Source organism: Papilio machaon, chromosome 1 (genome assembly GCF_912999745.1).
Source record: "Papilio machaon chromosome 1, ilPapMach1.1, whole genome shotgun sequence".
Taxonomy (NCBI): Eukaryota; Metazoa; Arthropoda; class Insecta; order Lepidoptera; family Papilionidae; genus Papilio; species Papilio machaon.
Window position 1 is genome coordinate 10461056 of NC_059986.1, and position 15406 is coordinate 10476461.

Genomic DNA, 15406 nt, shown 5'->3' on the forward strand with positions numbered 1-15406 from the left:
AAGTGTAACTTATTTATTGTATTTTGTAAATAAGCTTTTAAACGTAAAACTTGCAAAATTCAACAAGTTGACCAATATAAAGTTTGTATTTAGGCTGTAAAATATTATTAAAAGTATAAGTTAAGTTCAAAAGTGTATTCTTAAATAGTATTATAACTTTGAAATGAAAGATTCAAAAGACTGTGAGGAAATTCAATGAAACTTTGAAAGACATCGCTGGCAGGCAACAACATTTTACAAACTTAAAAACCTTGTCGAGCAAAGCAGGTTTAGGGTAATTTTTGACTTTGCCGAGGGAATTTTAAAGGCTTTCATTTTCATGTAAATTAAAGTAAAATAGGTATAATACTTTAACCAAAAAATGAATTGATGCGATGATGTGAGAACTAGATCGAAGTATCCAGCTGGCGGTAATTAAAATTGGGAGCCATCAAATCAAGTAAATTATTAAGTTTTGTTCACAGTTAGCATTTTTGTTATTTTTGTTTATTAAAAAAATATAATAATTATTTTATAGACGTCAAAAGTTGGAAAATCGAGTCGTTGTTTTCCTTTCATGGGCTCATTTCGTTTTGGCGCGATAAGCTCATATACCAAAAAAATAGCACCTCGTCATATTTTACACAAAAGCGGAAAAAAGTTTGCTAGTGTTTTCGTTCATACTTTACCTTCATAAATCTGTCGACACGCCGGCTGCTTTTGATGTATTGAATTAAGCCTAAATCTGTCGCGCCCTGCCTAGGTAAATGTTGCCTGTGAATATAATGAAAATTATTCATAAAAAAAATATTGATTTTATAATCATAACAATCTGTATATACTAACAACTTTCAATAAAATTCTATCTTTAAATTATGACACGATTTTGATAATGTAACAAAATAACAAGGATATTTTATCTTTGACAGAACAAAGATAACAATACGTTTTAAACGGAGATTTTGGTCTCAGAAACCAACGGTAAGAGACGCAATTCGACCGATTATGAAGAATATGTATTGATTACAAATTATGCACACATATAATTAATTCTCTGCCGTTATAATCAAACAAAATCAACGAATCTCTTAACTGTAACCTTTTGTACGTAAAACAATCTAGAAATTTCCTTGCCACTATCCTATACATATCCGTCGTAAGCGACAAACATCGTGCATTAGTAAAGCAGTACGAGTAGAAACAGGTGCATCCAACTTGGCAAAATATTTCATGTCAACTGTCAGCGCAGCGCAAACTTGTTGCTATTTAGATGTGTTTCGTAGTCATTCCAACTCCATTGCTCGATGCATCGGAAAATGACAAAAATTTATCTGAAAATTTCATATTAAAACTGTCTGTAAAAGGACGTGATAAATAAAATAAATAATTCGCATGTTCCTTTATTTGGTGTAAATAAGGTCACATTGCGTAACTTTGGTAAAAGAAATAATAATCAAATATTTATTTTTCGAAATAAAATGTCTTTACTTTTCTATCCGCCAGAGAAATCATAAAAGACGAAGCTTAACCAAAGGGTAAGGCTTACAGGCCTTCGTAAGAGCTTTTATTATTTTAGTTGAAAAGTCTTATTTGTTATACAACTTACAGAATACCATTCAACATTATCATTTTAAGAATTTATTTTAGCAGAAGAAGAAATTTTAACTAATATTGATATTAATTTATATCTTTGCAAAGTAAGACTTCGACTAAACTTAATATGTTGATTGATGCCGCCCTGCCTTGACGTGACGTCAGCAGTTGTGGCAACCCTGAGGGCTCCGGTGTAATGTATTCGCAAACTTCGTATGGAAACACAAATAACTGTGTATACAATTGTAACAGTTTAAATTTAAGATCGTTGAATATCATTAAATGTTGAGAAAACCTTTGAATGAGAAAGTCTTGGATTACACTTTGTGGACCGGATTGTTTTGCCAACGTAACTATTTACGATTAATTAGTTATTGCACAGCCTTTCTTTAGACTTCAAACGCCGCATTGACTATCCACATTGACTGACTTCGTTACTTTCCTGAATAAAATATTGATTTGATTCACTACACGTATACAAGACATCGATCACTTTTCGCATGTTATACAAAAACATAAAACAAATACAGAATTATGAAGTACTCGTACATAAAATATATATGACGTTACACAGTAATCCAACGTTTTCACGAGGAATACTTGTGCAGGAAAATAATATTTTTTATAGTCAGCAAATTTGCCAGAGATCCGAGTTACCCGTATTTTCATGCCATACGAATTCCCGTTGCGGCCTACCCATAAACTATTCAATATTTTTTTGGGTCGTCGAAATGTTATGAGTGATGACGGATTAAATTGAAACGGCGACGGTTTGCGCAAACAGGGGCTCGGTCGTGCAGGGGCAAGCAGTGAGGTCGCGGGGGCCGGGGGGCGGCGGGCACCAAACGTTACAACGGTTTTTCACAACTGACACGAAGCTTCGAATTTCACCTGTCTTGATTTTAATTTATCATCATTGTTATTACCTTTACGATGACATGAAAATTTGTAGCAGGAATATAAAATAAATGCTTTGACTTATGAGATTTAATAGAAAATGTCTCATGACAAGTATGTTGTGTTCTGTCATTAAATTTTTTCAATCTGACATCATGAACAAGAGTCATTATAGAATAAATTACCATGTGTAAACGCTCCATCATTCAGTAGAGAAGGCGCAAAGTCACAAAAACTAAATAACTTTTAAATTTATTTCCGTGATCCCTTGTCGATATTCTATCAAGATCGAATGTCAAAGGAAAGTTTTTGTACGTGTCGATGTCTGGTATCGGATAAATGATTCTATTCGCTTCTGACATTTTCAGATCACGATAGTAAACCTAAAATATCGTCGATAGCCAGCGAACATACCTGAGGAGCTTACATACAATAGCTATTTGCGACTACCGGCCAATATCAGAAATATCTCGACGTGAATCTGGTCGAACAGAGGCGCGGTTTGCGGCCAGCGGCGGCGGCGGCAGATATTGTGCACGTGTGATGCGATTTTGTCCATTTGAAATGAAAGCCATTCGCAGCTTAGCTCAGAAATTCGTTGATCGAAAATTGAGCGCTAAAATATGGCGATGGCATTTCTCTTATTTTTGTGCGCTTACGCTATCATTGCTTGATACAAAATAACTTCATTTTGGTACGGGATTCTGAATACTTTTCTTTGGTTTCTCCATTTATTGTTGAGAAAGGTTGACTTCCAGCTTTATCCAGTGGTTTTTCTCTGAAACATTAAGATAAAAAGCTCCTAGTTCGTTTTTTTTACATAACGTCATTCCTTGTCAATATAGAACATGATGTTTTGTTGCAGCTTCGACGTGCGCGGCAAGCACCTGTCGGAGGCGCGACATTGGTCCGCGCCGGAGGTGTTCGGGCCGCGAGCGCACTTCTCGACTTCCCCACCGCCCGCCGCGCTGCTCGTGCGCGACGTAAAACGGCGCGACGAGGGCGTCTACCGCTGCCGCATCGACTTCCGCAATACCCAAACAACCAGCTTCCGATACAACCTCACTGTCGTCGGTAACGTATCACCCAGCTTCACCGAAAATTATCTTTCAAGCTACCACTTACAAGTTTAGTTGACATGATTGATACTAGATTGAAATACCAGTCTCAGTTCCATCATTTTTTGTCCTTACTTATGATGATTGGCAGAAATACTCTTCATGTAATCTTACAATCCTACTTTCATACTTTGCTTGCAATGAAATATTTATCAGCCTATACAAATTATAGAAGCCGTTGGACCCGAGACGAGACGCAAGACTCAAGTTTTTGATTAAACTTTAAATAAGTAAATCAAATTTTGACTGTAGTTTATCGTCGCAAGTCCCAAAACTAATTAGTTGGGTCTCTTTACAGTTGTAGAATTCATATAAATGTATAATTTAACAAGTCCTCTGGGTGTCAAGAGCATTGTAGTCGTTAAAGTTTCTTGCAGAATATTCAATCACCGCCCGACGCCGACTTGCGCCGAGGTGCTCCATATTCATTAACACCGCTATGAAATGTTCAATAATTTGATCAGACCCATCGTTACGTATCTACTCGTTACCCCGACGCTAACTGTGATTAATTAAATTTTGACACGACAGCACATTCGCTTCTTGCGCGCAAATCAATTTATCCGTCTCAATGATTCGCTTGCTTTTTACTGATACATATATGTGACTTTATTTACACTATCGGCATACGTTGCTTTTAATTGTGACCAGTTTAACATTTATACAAGCTTTTAGTTGAGCTTTTATAAATGTTGTTCGGATTTAGTCATGATACTGGCCAGTTAGTTAATCCTCGTGGGAATTGTGCGGCCGCGGGTCAAATCCCAAATGTAACGATAATCATTTTAGACGGTTCATTCGATACGACACAACCAATTAGGTTTTAGAAATCTATCTCTTATCAAAAATAGTTTTTTAAATACTAGCTACCCGTCCTGACTTTTTCCGGTTACCCCTGCCAGTGATCTCTCATCGATTAGCAAAAACCTTGTAAAACGGCCGCACTTCAACCGTGAACTGTTTATTTTTTGTTACGCTTATAGTTTGTGATCGTAATATTTTCACAACTATTTGTCTAATTTTAATCTACATTTAATTTTCCTCACAACGAATACGTTTACAACAGCAAAGAATAGTGCTGCAAGTAAAGTGCGATTAACAAAAAAAGTTACTGTGAGAAAACCATAAAAGATAGAGATCTCATCGCTAACGTTTTTGTTCATAGTATAATAAACTTTATTCACAATGAAAAACATACACGACGCATCTGTAATAATTAATCAACAAGATGGTGAAAATCGTATTTTGATCAGTTTTGTGGCTAAGCAGAACTTACAAGCCAACGAAGGTCACAAAAAGCGACTTTTTATAAGATGTTAAATTAAATAAAGGCCTATTTGAAAAAAATTACGGTTACGTGTTTAATTGGTAATTTATCTTAAAAATATATAGTTTTGTCGAAGTTACTTTTTCATAGTTTATTTGAATTCATCACTTGCATTTCGTCATCGTGTCCCTCCTGGAACGGGATCAGGTTGTCTTCACGCCACTTGTCCCTTTAATTAAATAACGTCGTTTTATTCTCTGCTCACTCTCTCGACATTTCTTTATTGAAATTTGATCATTCAGCCTTATGGCCGGAACATTTATTTTGCCTGTTTTATATTCTCGGTTCGTTTTCACTTCGATTCCTCCTCGGATTTTGGAATTCGTTACTCGAATTCGCGCTTTACGTAACAGCCTGTCGTCCATTTATGGACGACTGATTTCATGTTACGTTTGTTGCTGTAAATTGAGTCAAAATAAAAAAGAAAAAAACATTTAAAAAAATTACAGAAAATAGCGTAAAAGGAACAGCACATTGACTGTTTCTCGAATTTCGCTTTTATAATTCAAAGCTACGATTACACCAGTAATTTGATTGCAGTGCCGCCGGAGAAGCCGGTCGTGGTAGACCGATGGGGGCGAATCATCAACACCACCACGCTCGGCCCTCACGAGGAGGGCGACGACGTGCTGCTCACCTGCCGGGTGCTCGGAGGTCAGTCCTATTCTATTTCACAACATTACAACACCACATAAGTACATGCATCGCCTTTGGCGAGTAACCATTTCCGTTAAAGTGGAGCACAAGAGTAGAGTTCGATTAATTAAAGCGCTAGCGCACATAACTTGTTACATTTGTTCAACAACGCAACCACTTCTTATTTTTATATATATTTTACTTTGACTGATTATATTTTAAGAAAGACAACAGATAAACATGTCTTTTTATGAAAACCCGTAAAAGTAAAGTCGATATTTTTTGAATAAATATCAAAACAAGATTAGACCCTCGGGGCTGGGAATTTACATAATCGAAACATTGATTGCGGCCAACGTCGTAGAGACGGCTGGCAAAAAATAATTCTCGCGTAACTGACGGGTGTCTGATGACATACGATAAAGTTTCCCAATTTTTTTTGGAATCGCTTTTAATTAGGTTTTAGGTATTTTTCATGGAAGTATTTTAGTAACAAAATAAAATTTTGAAGTAATCTAAAAAATGTTACTTACATCCGTTATCAAAAAGTTTATGTATCATTGAAAAATAAAACAAAAAAAGACGTTTGGTAAAACAGCAAACAAACAGAATAATTATAAAATTAAAGAAACGAGAGAATAGATGGAATGTTTTAGAGGATTTAACGTTTGTTCGATGTTGTGACGGCGCAGGTCGCCCGGAACCGTCGGTGCGGTGGCTAGTTAACGGCGTGCTGGTGGATGAGGAGTACGAGCACAACACGGGCGACGTGATCGAGAACCGATTGCTTTGGCCGGCTGTACGCCGCGCCGACTACGCCGCCGTCTTCACTTGCCAGGCTGCCAACTCACACCTCGTACCGCCTAAAGAGCTCTCGCTAGTGCTCGATATGTTCCGTAAGTTATAAATGAGATCACGATATGATACGAAAAGAGTTTCTAAAGATTTTTTTCTTTCTTAAAAAACCACGTGTTAACTTAAAAAACAAATGTTTTTAGCACTTGCAATGTTACTATAGATTAAAATTGTCATATCCTTAATTAATGTACAATGTCGTATGTAACTTAAATATCTTTGCTTATATAATTGTATCTCTCGGCAACTCGAAGTATTGCTGAAAAAGTCTGCACAGGAAAAACCGACTCTCAATGTGTATTCAATTACGAAATGATACTTCCAAAACAGCAGCAATTGAGAGCGCAACAAAGCCGGGAGCGGCTATTTAACAGTTCAAGTGCTTCATTCGCGAACGGGTTTAATGAGACAGCTGGCATTGCAGTGCGGCCGCTCACCGTTGAGATCCGGCGGCCGGCAGAGGTGGGCGAGGGGGGTGAGCTGACGGCGGAGCGTCGCTACGAGGTAGCCTGCGAGTCCGCTGGCAGCCGCCCGCCCGCACTCCTCACCTGGCACAAGGGCAAGAGGCAACTCAAAAGAATCACGGTCAGTGCCCATGCCGGTTTTAATTGTAAAAATATTGTGAACTAGGTCGCAGGATTGCCACAGAGCTTCATTATAGTCTTTTTAGAGCTGTCGTATTTTTTAATTTTAATTCTACGTCACTGTTTTATTATTTCATGGAGATGGCTAAAAGTTGAAATGACTATTCAAACGAAAAAATAATCACTGAAAATAAAATAATTCATCAAACCAATAATCCATTTGGTGTAACTGGAAAAATTATGGAAATACTTCAAATTTCACAAAAACCAGCGTTGAGTAAAGTACTCACACTTTATGTTCCCTTTCGTCATAATAGCGACCCTACTCTCTAATCTAACCCCTTTATTAGTAGATACGTGAACTTGTTGGACATAAATGTGCAAGTACTCTTTAAAATTTAGTATACATAGCAAGCAGCTCGTACCTGCTTGTTTGATTACCACCATCCTCTAGTTATACACAATCTTTGTCAAACTGATTAACTAACCTCTCTTCCAAAGTAACTGTTAGATCATGTAAAACAAAATAAAAAAACTTGAACTTAGCGTTAAATGTGGTATATAAATTACTAGAGTAAATATTTTTGGGTAGATAATGCTACTGAATTAAACGCTATTAACATTACGAGCTTTGCACAAAAGTTGGCGCGCGTTCAACTTCACATAAATTGTCTGATAATGAAATAAGTTTATCTTTTTATAATACCAATTCCAGAACTCGACCGCAATCCAAATTGTTGTTAAATTTAGATACAGCTTCATCAGGCTCTATCATGAAACAGATGCCAATTTTTTCAATAATGAATGATATAATATGATTGCCATAAATGTAAAATCCTTGTGATAAGTTTGACATCGTAAGTAAGGTAAGTTGATGGTCGGACAAGATCTTCAGCATAATTTCCTATAGAATATGGGCACGTGCAGTGGTCGCTATTCAAGCGGTGCAATTTCAGGTGGCCGCATGCTTGTTAAAATATAAATAAAAATGTTACATTAAAAGGTCTTCAAAGAATTTTCGTATTCACAAGAAAAAATGATATCAAAAAGTAAATTAAGAGACGAGTTTAGATAACAAGGTAAGTAAATCGGACGAATGCAACGGCAGTGCGGTTTATAAAGTCCTGGTTACATAATACGCTGAATGTGTCCGGTAGTTAGGTGTAATTAGAGAGGTGACGGGAGCGGCTGGCGAACTGCCAAGCGCGACGCCTGATCGATCCCCCGCAGCCGGCAACCGGTACCGGCGGCCGCGGCTACAGCAGCGGCAGCGGCAGCGAGATGAAAGCAGCCAATTCCTTATCGACGTTATTAACCCCGCTCAGATCTCGTAATAGCCGTATCATTTTTCCAACTTTGCTACATATCTCTTCCGTTAGCTTCCTTTAACTCAATTTAAAATCAGATAAATTCGATTTATGTTGTTGGTCTACATTTATACGTGTATCCAGATTGAATCACGTTAATTTTACGTGCCTTTTTACATCGCCACTTTATTCGTACAATGTCCACTGCTGTTTCGATCTATTTCAACCGTGGGATCTTGTGTTACATTAATACCTGACCTTACATTTTTAAATCGGTTTTTATTTATCCATTTCAAACTGCTCACGTTCACCTGAACTTCACCTAAAGTTTTAGAAAATAAGGCAGCATCTAAGTTTGTCAGTTTACCGGGTTCATTTTAAGCATTTTCAGCAAACAACAACTATGTCTAGAATTTGAGCAGTGCGGTTGTAACGAGTTAATCTTCACGTGTAGAAAGAGTCTTCTTTTTAATACAACATTTATCTTTAAACCACATAAGAAATTGCATGCTCTTTTACAAGAAAATTGCCTATGAATAATAATGACCCCGCATATACATATTTATAGCTTGAGTCACATTTATCTCTTCTAAAGGCTTAGGGGTGTTTTAACTTCCGGTTTTAAGCTTTGAAGTTTGATCTTTGCGTGATCACTAAAATGTCTCTCGTCTCGTATTGTAATTTTTTATCGTAATTTATTTTCAATATATAAATATTATATAACTTCAAATTCGGTTTCTTATTTTAGTTTTGAGTATTGTTTTAATTCTCCAAAAACTATTTTCAAAATTTACATAATCGATATCAGCAGGTCTGATTGTAAACAAAGTTTGTAGCATTTCTTTGAATCAAAATATGCTCATTATTTTGGCAGTAGCCCTCGCCTCTAGCACAAAGTTATGACGAACGTTTGCGCTCGTAACGAGGTAAAGAAACAAGTTGCCTGTACTAAGGTATGTACACAACGAGACAGCGATGCTTTTAAATCATGTAAATATTGGAATACCGTCGAACTGGGAAGTGTTCCCTTTCCTACTTACTCTTTTAATATTGAATTCGTTTCCTTTGAAGACGTCGACGATGGGAAACTTTTTGCTCGAGGTAATATAATAACATTGTTGCTCTACTAATAATATCTTCGACAACTGTTTGAGGTTTGTCTGTTTTGTTTCAATGTTTCGTTTCGTTTGTACTAAATATAAGAGTTAATTCATTCTTATTTTATTTTGAGTTTTGTTTATTTGATGGCTCGATGCCATAATTGATGTTCATTAATGATAAAACAATTCAACGCATGTTATAATATTTTATCTTAATGATGAATTTGTATCAAGTGCTCTATGTAGCAAAATATCTAGTGTAAAGTCATCAAATTGACATTTTTTCAAAAAACTATGTTATCTTATTTAAAAATGCCATGAAAAAATAATCTTGAGTTTAAAACTTAATCAGGTACCTGCATTGGAAAACATAGTATTTTTGTTGGTTGGCGGTGCGCCAGCGCCTCGGCACTGTCGACTGTAGCACTGCAATGTCGCGTCTCCGTAGACAACAATCTTTTTACCTTATTACAAAAGTTGATGTGCTCAGGGCGAGCGAAGAGTGCCCTGTACATATTATTTACACTTTTTTCGTAAACTTTAATAAGAAAATATTACTCTTTCACATTTGTGCTTTGGCTCAGTAATTTCACTTTATATCTTTTTATCTATCTCAAAAACTATATTGCGTTTGTATTTTAATTTACTCCTAACGCCATCTGTTAACAAAATTAAAACCTGATATATCCCATATTAATAGATATTTTTCTTTAAATTATGTTAAAATGTTTAAATTACGTTCTCTTTTGTTTCATGGAATCTTTAAATTAAGCGCCTAAAGATTATATAATATTTCAGATAGTATTAAACTAAAACGATTTTATGAGAAAATCGCGACCTGTATTCTTGTAAGCTCATTTTTATAACGAACGCATTTACATTGTAAATTATAGAATTAAGAGTAAAACCTCCGAAAAGGATTATCCGAAAGTACACTTTAATCAATTCCGAGTGAAAACTAAATTAAATGCAAACATTTGTAAATTTAAAAGCAATCTTGAGCTATGTGAAGGCAATCCCTGAATCCGATGTCGCTCTCTGAGCAGCGGGCAAACACGCCACCCCGCGCTCCGCATGCCCCTCGCGACCTGTTTGCCAACCCATTCCCGGGAAGAATCGTCTTCAAACATACTTACTAAAACCAACCGACTCTAAACAACAAACAAACACACAGACAAACTTTTGTGTACCAATTAAAATTGCTTTTCCTCGAATACTATTAAATAACAGACTTTTACTGTGTGCTACAATATCTTATTAGATTAATCTAGCTTCTAATATATAAAATTCTCGTGTCACGGGGTTCGAACTTGAACTCCTCCGAAACGGCTTGACCGATTCTCATGAAATTTTGTGAGCATATTCAATAGGTCTGAGAATCAGCCAACATCTATTATTCCGCGCGGACGGAGTCGCGGGTAAAAGCTAGTTTTAAATAAAATTGGTTATGTACATTGTTTGCAAATACTTATTACTGATATTGATATATTGATGGTACAGTCAGCTTCATAAATATAGTGGCAGTCAAGATATCCAAATATATAGGAACACCTAAAGTGATCAATTATATAAGTACAACCAAAGTTATCAAATTAATTGAAGCATCCACTCTGCTCAAAAACACCGGAGCGTTCACATCGTCATATATATGAGTACATTCAAAGTGCCCATAATTATAGTAACAGACATAGCGTCAATAGTAACGAAGCATCGAAAGTATGCAAAAATATCGTAACATTTGACAAAATTGAACTCTATCTCAATTTACTTAAGATACACTTTGAAATATACTACTTCTGTTAAATTCATTTGACGCTTTGTATCAACATAATAGGTTGTCCAATAAGTTCGTTCCGATTTTCAATAGGTATCTTAGAATAGACCCGAATATATTACAATTATTGAAAACATATGACATGTTTACATAACACATACATACTGAAAAGCTTAACTTCAGCCATATTTTGACAAATGGTAGGACACGATTCGTTCTTTTCTACCAGTTTTATAAAAACTGATTGACTTAATTTTTGCCGAAATACATAAGACTTTTTGCTATAGAATCGAACAAATATAATTTAGAAGACGTATGCCAAAACTTAAGGGCCTTTAAAATTTCCCTTAAAAATGGGCACGAACTTATCGGACAACCCAACATTTTTCTTCTTCTTATTATAAACGCTTAAAATTTATAAATTTACGATACATGACAGATACCTAATCTATCTATCTATATATATAAAAGAAAGTCGTGTTAGTTACACTGTTTATAACTTAAGTTCGGTCGAACTGATTTAGCTGAAAATTGATGGGGAGGTAGCTTAGAACTAGGAGACGGACATAAGAACTTTTTATCTTGTGAGCATTTTTTTTATTCCGCGCGGACGAAGTCGCGGGTAAAAGCTAGTAAGTAATATCAAATTTTATTCTGTCACAATATGTGCTAGTTTCATTGTTTTACTATTTTCGCCGCAGTACGTAAGTTTAATGGTTCGAATCCCAGGCTTACAAGGTTTTTATTTTTCAATATTATCAATATATGTATAGAGCTTGATTTATTTTTAATGAAAAGGAAAAATCTAGTAATTTACTTAGAATATGTTTTTTACTTAACAAAAACAATTTTAAATTTTTATTTTTGGGGTATTAAATATTTAAATAAAATTAATAACGATTAGGTTCGGCCATCTACACAACTTCTGTTAAATTAATTGACAATTTGTATCAAAATATTTTTCTCTTCCTGTTAGGTATCTTCAGTCCGGTTGCAGTAGAATTTTCCAAGCATAGATTTATTACACGTATTCGATGTCGCCAGTGACAGTCCGCGCGGAATTAAATGACGAAACTTACAATTACAAATGTGAACAATAAAAAAACATGCTAATGACGTCTCGATTAAAAAAAGGGACAAGGAATATTGTGGTTCCTTAATTTTTAAAGAAGTCGAATAGTAAACAATAATTGTTGCGATAAAGTTCAATTTTATATAACGCTTTGATAAAAAAATTAAAAACCTTAAAAATGTAAAAATAAGTTTGGGATTCGAATCGCCAAAACTGCGTATTACAGCGAACAGTTAAGCCGTAAGGCCAAACTGGCATATATGGTGACAAAATTTGATATTGCTTATCTATCTCGTACCTATCTGTCATGCGGGACGTAAACTTGAAGTAAATAGCAAAAAATGTTTTGATATAAAATGTCAAATGAATTTAACAGAAGTAGTATATTTCAAAGTGTATCTTAAGTAAATAGAGATAGAGTTCAATTTTGTCAAATGTTACGATATTTTTGCATACTTTCGATGCTTCGTTACTATTGACGCTATGTCTGTTACTATAATTATGGGCACTTTGAATGTACTCATATATATGACGATGTGAACGCTCCGGTGTTTTTGAGCAGAGTGGATGCTTCAATTAATTTGATAACTTTGGTTGTACTTATATAATTGATCACTTTAGGTGTTACTATATATTTGGATATCTTGACTGCCACTATATTTATGAAGCTGACTGTACACTGAATGTCCGAGCTAATCTAAATAACCATATTCATTAATCATAATAATTGCTATTAAGATATTACAACGTTTATGAAAGTTAAACTAATTTTACGCATATTATCTTATCTTATTGTACTTAATATTTGAATATCCGACCATTCGTTCGTATACAGATCCTATATTTACGACATAGACTGTATAAAATACTGTTATTCTGATGGATATCAGAATCATTCATTGATATGTCATCAAACAAGGTAGGAATTAAGTAAAAACTTATTGAAAGCAACTAATACAAAGGTAGTTTCAATGGAGGCGATTTGTAGCGCGTTACGTCTATTTCATCATCAATATAAGTGCAAGGAAAATTTTATTCGCTGTTTTATTCAGATTAGAATTATTGTATCTTTTGAATTTATACATAAACTAGTTGTCAATCCTTTAAAAGAAAATTTCTACGAACAAATAGTTAATTAGCGTTTTTTACAGGCTTCACGATTAAAATAGAAACTCATTCAAAGCGACTGAGTATTCCCCGGCTGATGTTTTCGTTTGAAGCGCTCTTTCAAGAGTAATCACCCAACAGTCAGGCGAATTGCAGGAACAGAAAGCGTATTGCAAGAGCTTATTGCTGCAACTGCCAACGTATTCTTCAGCATCTATCGATGATAAATTAAATTTGTATGATTTTTCTATTAAATTTTACGATTTTATTTACTTCAGTTTTTACATAACATTACTTAGTTTTCTTGGCACGTTGACGTGACGTGCAATGCACAGCGATGACGACGTAGTGACGGAGACAAGCCTTTACAACTGTGGAGTTTTTAAAAAGAAACTTGAACTGAATTTATTTAAAAAAATATTCCTCGTTGAGCATTGCAATGCGGGGTCGTGGCGGGAGCGCTGGCGTCGCGTCACGCGCCAATTGTAAGTCAGCGGGACAATTTTATTCGTGCGCCATTTGCTGTAAACTGTGAGAGTCGTTGGGACGAAGTGCAGGCCTCGTAACACGTGCAATACAACTGAAATATTGTCTTCATTTAAGAGGAATTTGGTCGTATTCTTAAGATGGGAAACATGTTTAACAGAGATGTGCAAGAAGACTTTATACAACACATGAAGAATATCTCGTCATAACACTGAAGATAATTTAGTGTGCGCGAATTTAGCGACTAAAAATCTATTTTCAGGCTTTATCTCGTTCAAGAAATTATCAATAAAATAGTAGTTCATCGTAATTATATATATTAAACATCGTAGACCAACAAGTTTTATACCTATAAAATATATTTGTTTAGGAACTCGGCTCTCATACGTGTATGTTTACGTTCGGATGCAATTAGGTGGCGCCGCTTCTCAAAGGGGCGATATGACTTTATATAGCCCACTGCTTGCTTGTTCAGCCTCTCCGCTATTTCATTTAATATTAGTGTTATTCTTACAGAGATTTTTTTAATCAAGCTTAGATTATCAAACGTATTATAATAATTCTAGAAATTATTTGCGCCTTAAAAAATTATTTTTCGTCGAATTTATGGATGAACGGAAAGTAACTGTTTTGTAAAAAATTACAATGGCAATCTTGCAGATGCTATCACGTGGAAAATATTCCTACGATCCCAGATAGTTCTAGAAATAGGCAAATGATTCTATTTTCATATCCTGCATTTAATGCAGTGGATTGATCAGTTATCTCAGACACTTCGGATGCAGGTTAAATGTTTCAAAGCTTGTGTTCTCCTGATTAACTGACACCTCGCTACCGGAGCGGCCATTGAATGTGAATGTACCGCCGCTCAATGTAAAGGATATACAATGATATCCCAGTAACACTACGATTACAAATAGCTCGCCTAGTGCAAATGAGTACAAACAGTGAACTAGTTATTGGAACTTGATCTCGAAATGTTTGCTAAAGTTGGAAATGAAGTATAAGTACGCAATATTTCAAAGACTTTTCATAAAATATTATAACAACATTTGCGTATTTACAAATATAAATTTATGAGAATTCGGTAGATTTAATGAGAAGCTATAACAATGACTAAATTACAATCTCGAGGTGTTAGAATTGCTCTAATAATTCAGTCCGATCACAAACAAGCAAACATAGAGTATGTTTACAGAGGGGACGAGGCGCAGTTTGTCAAAGATACGATCGACACAAACATGTTCGGCGCAATCAATACGCACTGTATTGACGATATTATCTCACCACCTCACCACCCCCTCCACCCCTCGCCACCCCTCACCACCTCTCACACGTTATCACACATAATTGAAGCTAATTAGTGTTTATTGACCCCATTAACATTGTAATTATAATTACTACGCATAATATATATACCAATGATTGAATCAAATTTATTTCACATGTAAAAATTATAATATCTTAGTGATCTAGTTATATTTATTTATGAACTTAATTTGTCTTCAACCATTGGATGTAAACTTTTCAATATCAATGATACAGATATGTTCAGAAAAAAATATTATGTT

General features: G+C 35.3%; 1 protein-coding gene across 1 annotated transcript in view; it reads left to right on the plus strand.

Annotated features, from left to right (window-relative positions):
* Window positions 1-15406, plus strand: part of LOC106719228 (nephrin) — a 90507-nt gene that overhangs the window by 46299 nt on the left and 28802 nt on the right. Inside the window, exons 4-7 of the mRNA XM_045684483.1 lie at window positions 3335-3543; window positions 5455-5568; window positions 6243-6446; window positions 6830-6990. Coding sequence (XP_045540439.1) covers window positions 3335-3543; window positions 5455-5568; window positions 6243-6446; window positions 6830-6990 — 688 coding nt within the window. The remainder of the gene's footprint in view (window positions 1-3334; window positions 3544-5454; window positions 5569-6242; window positions 6447-6829; window positions 6991-15406) is intronic.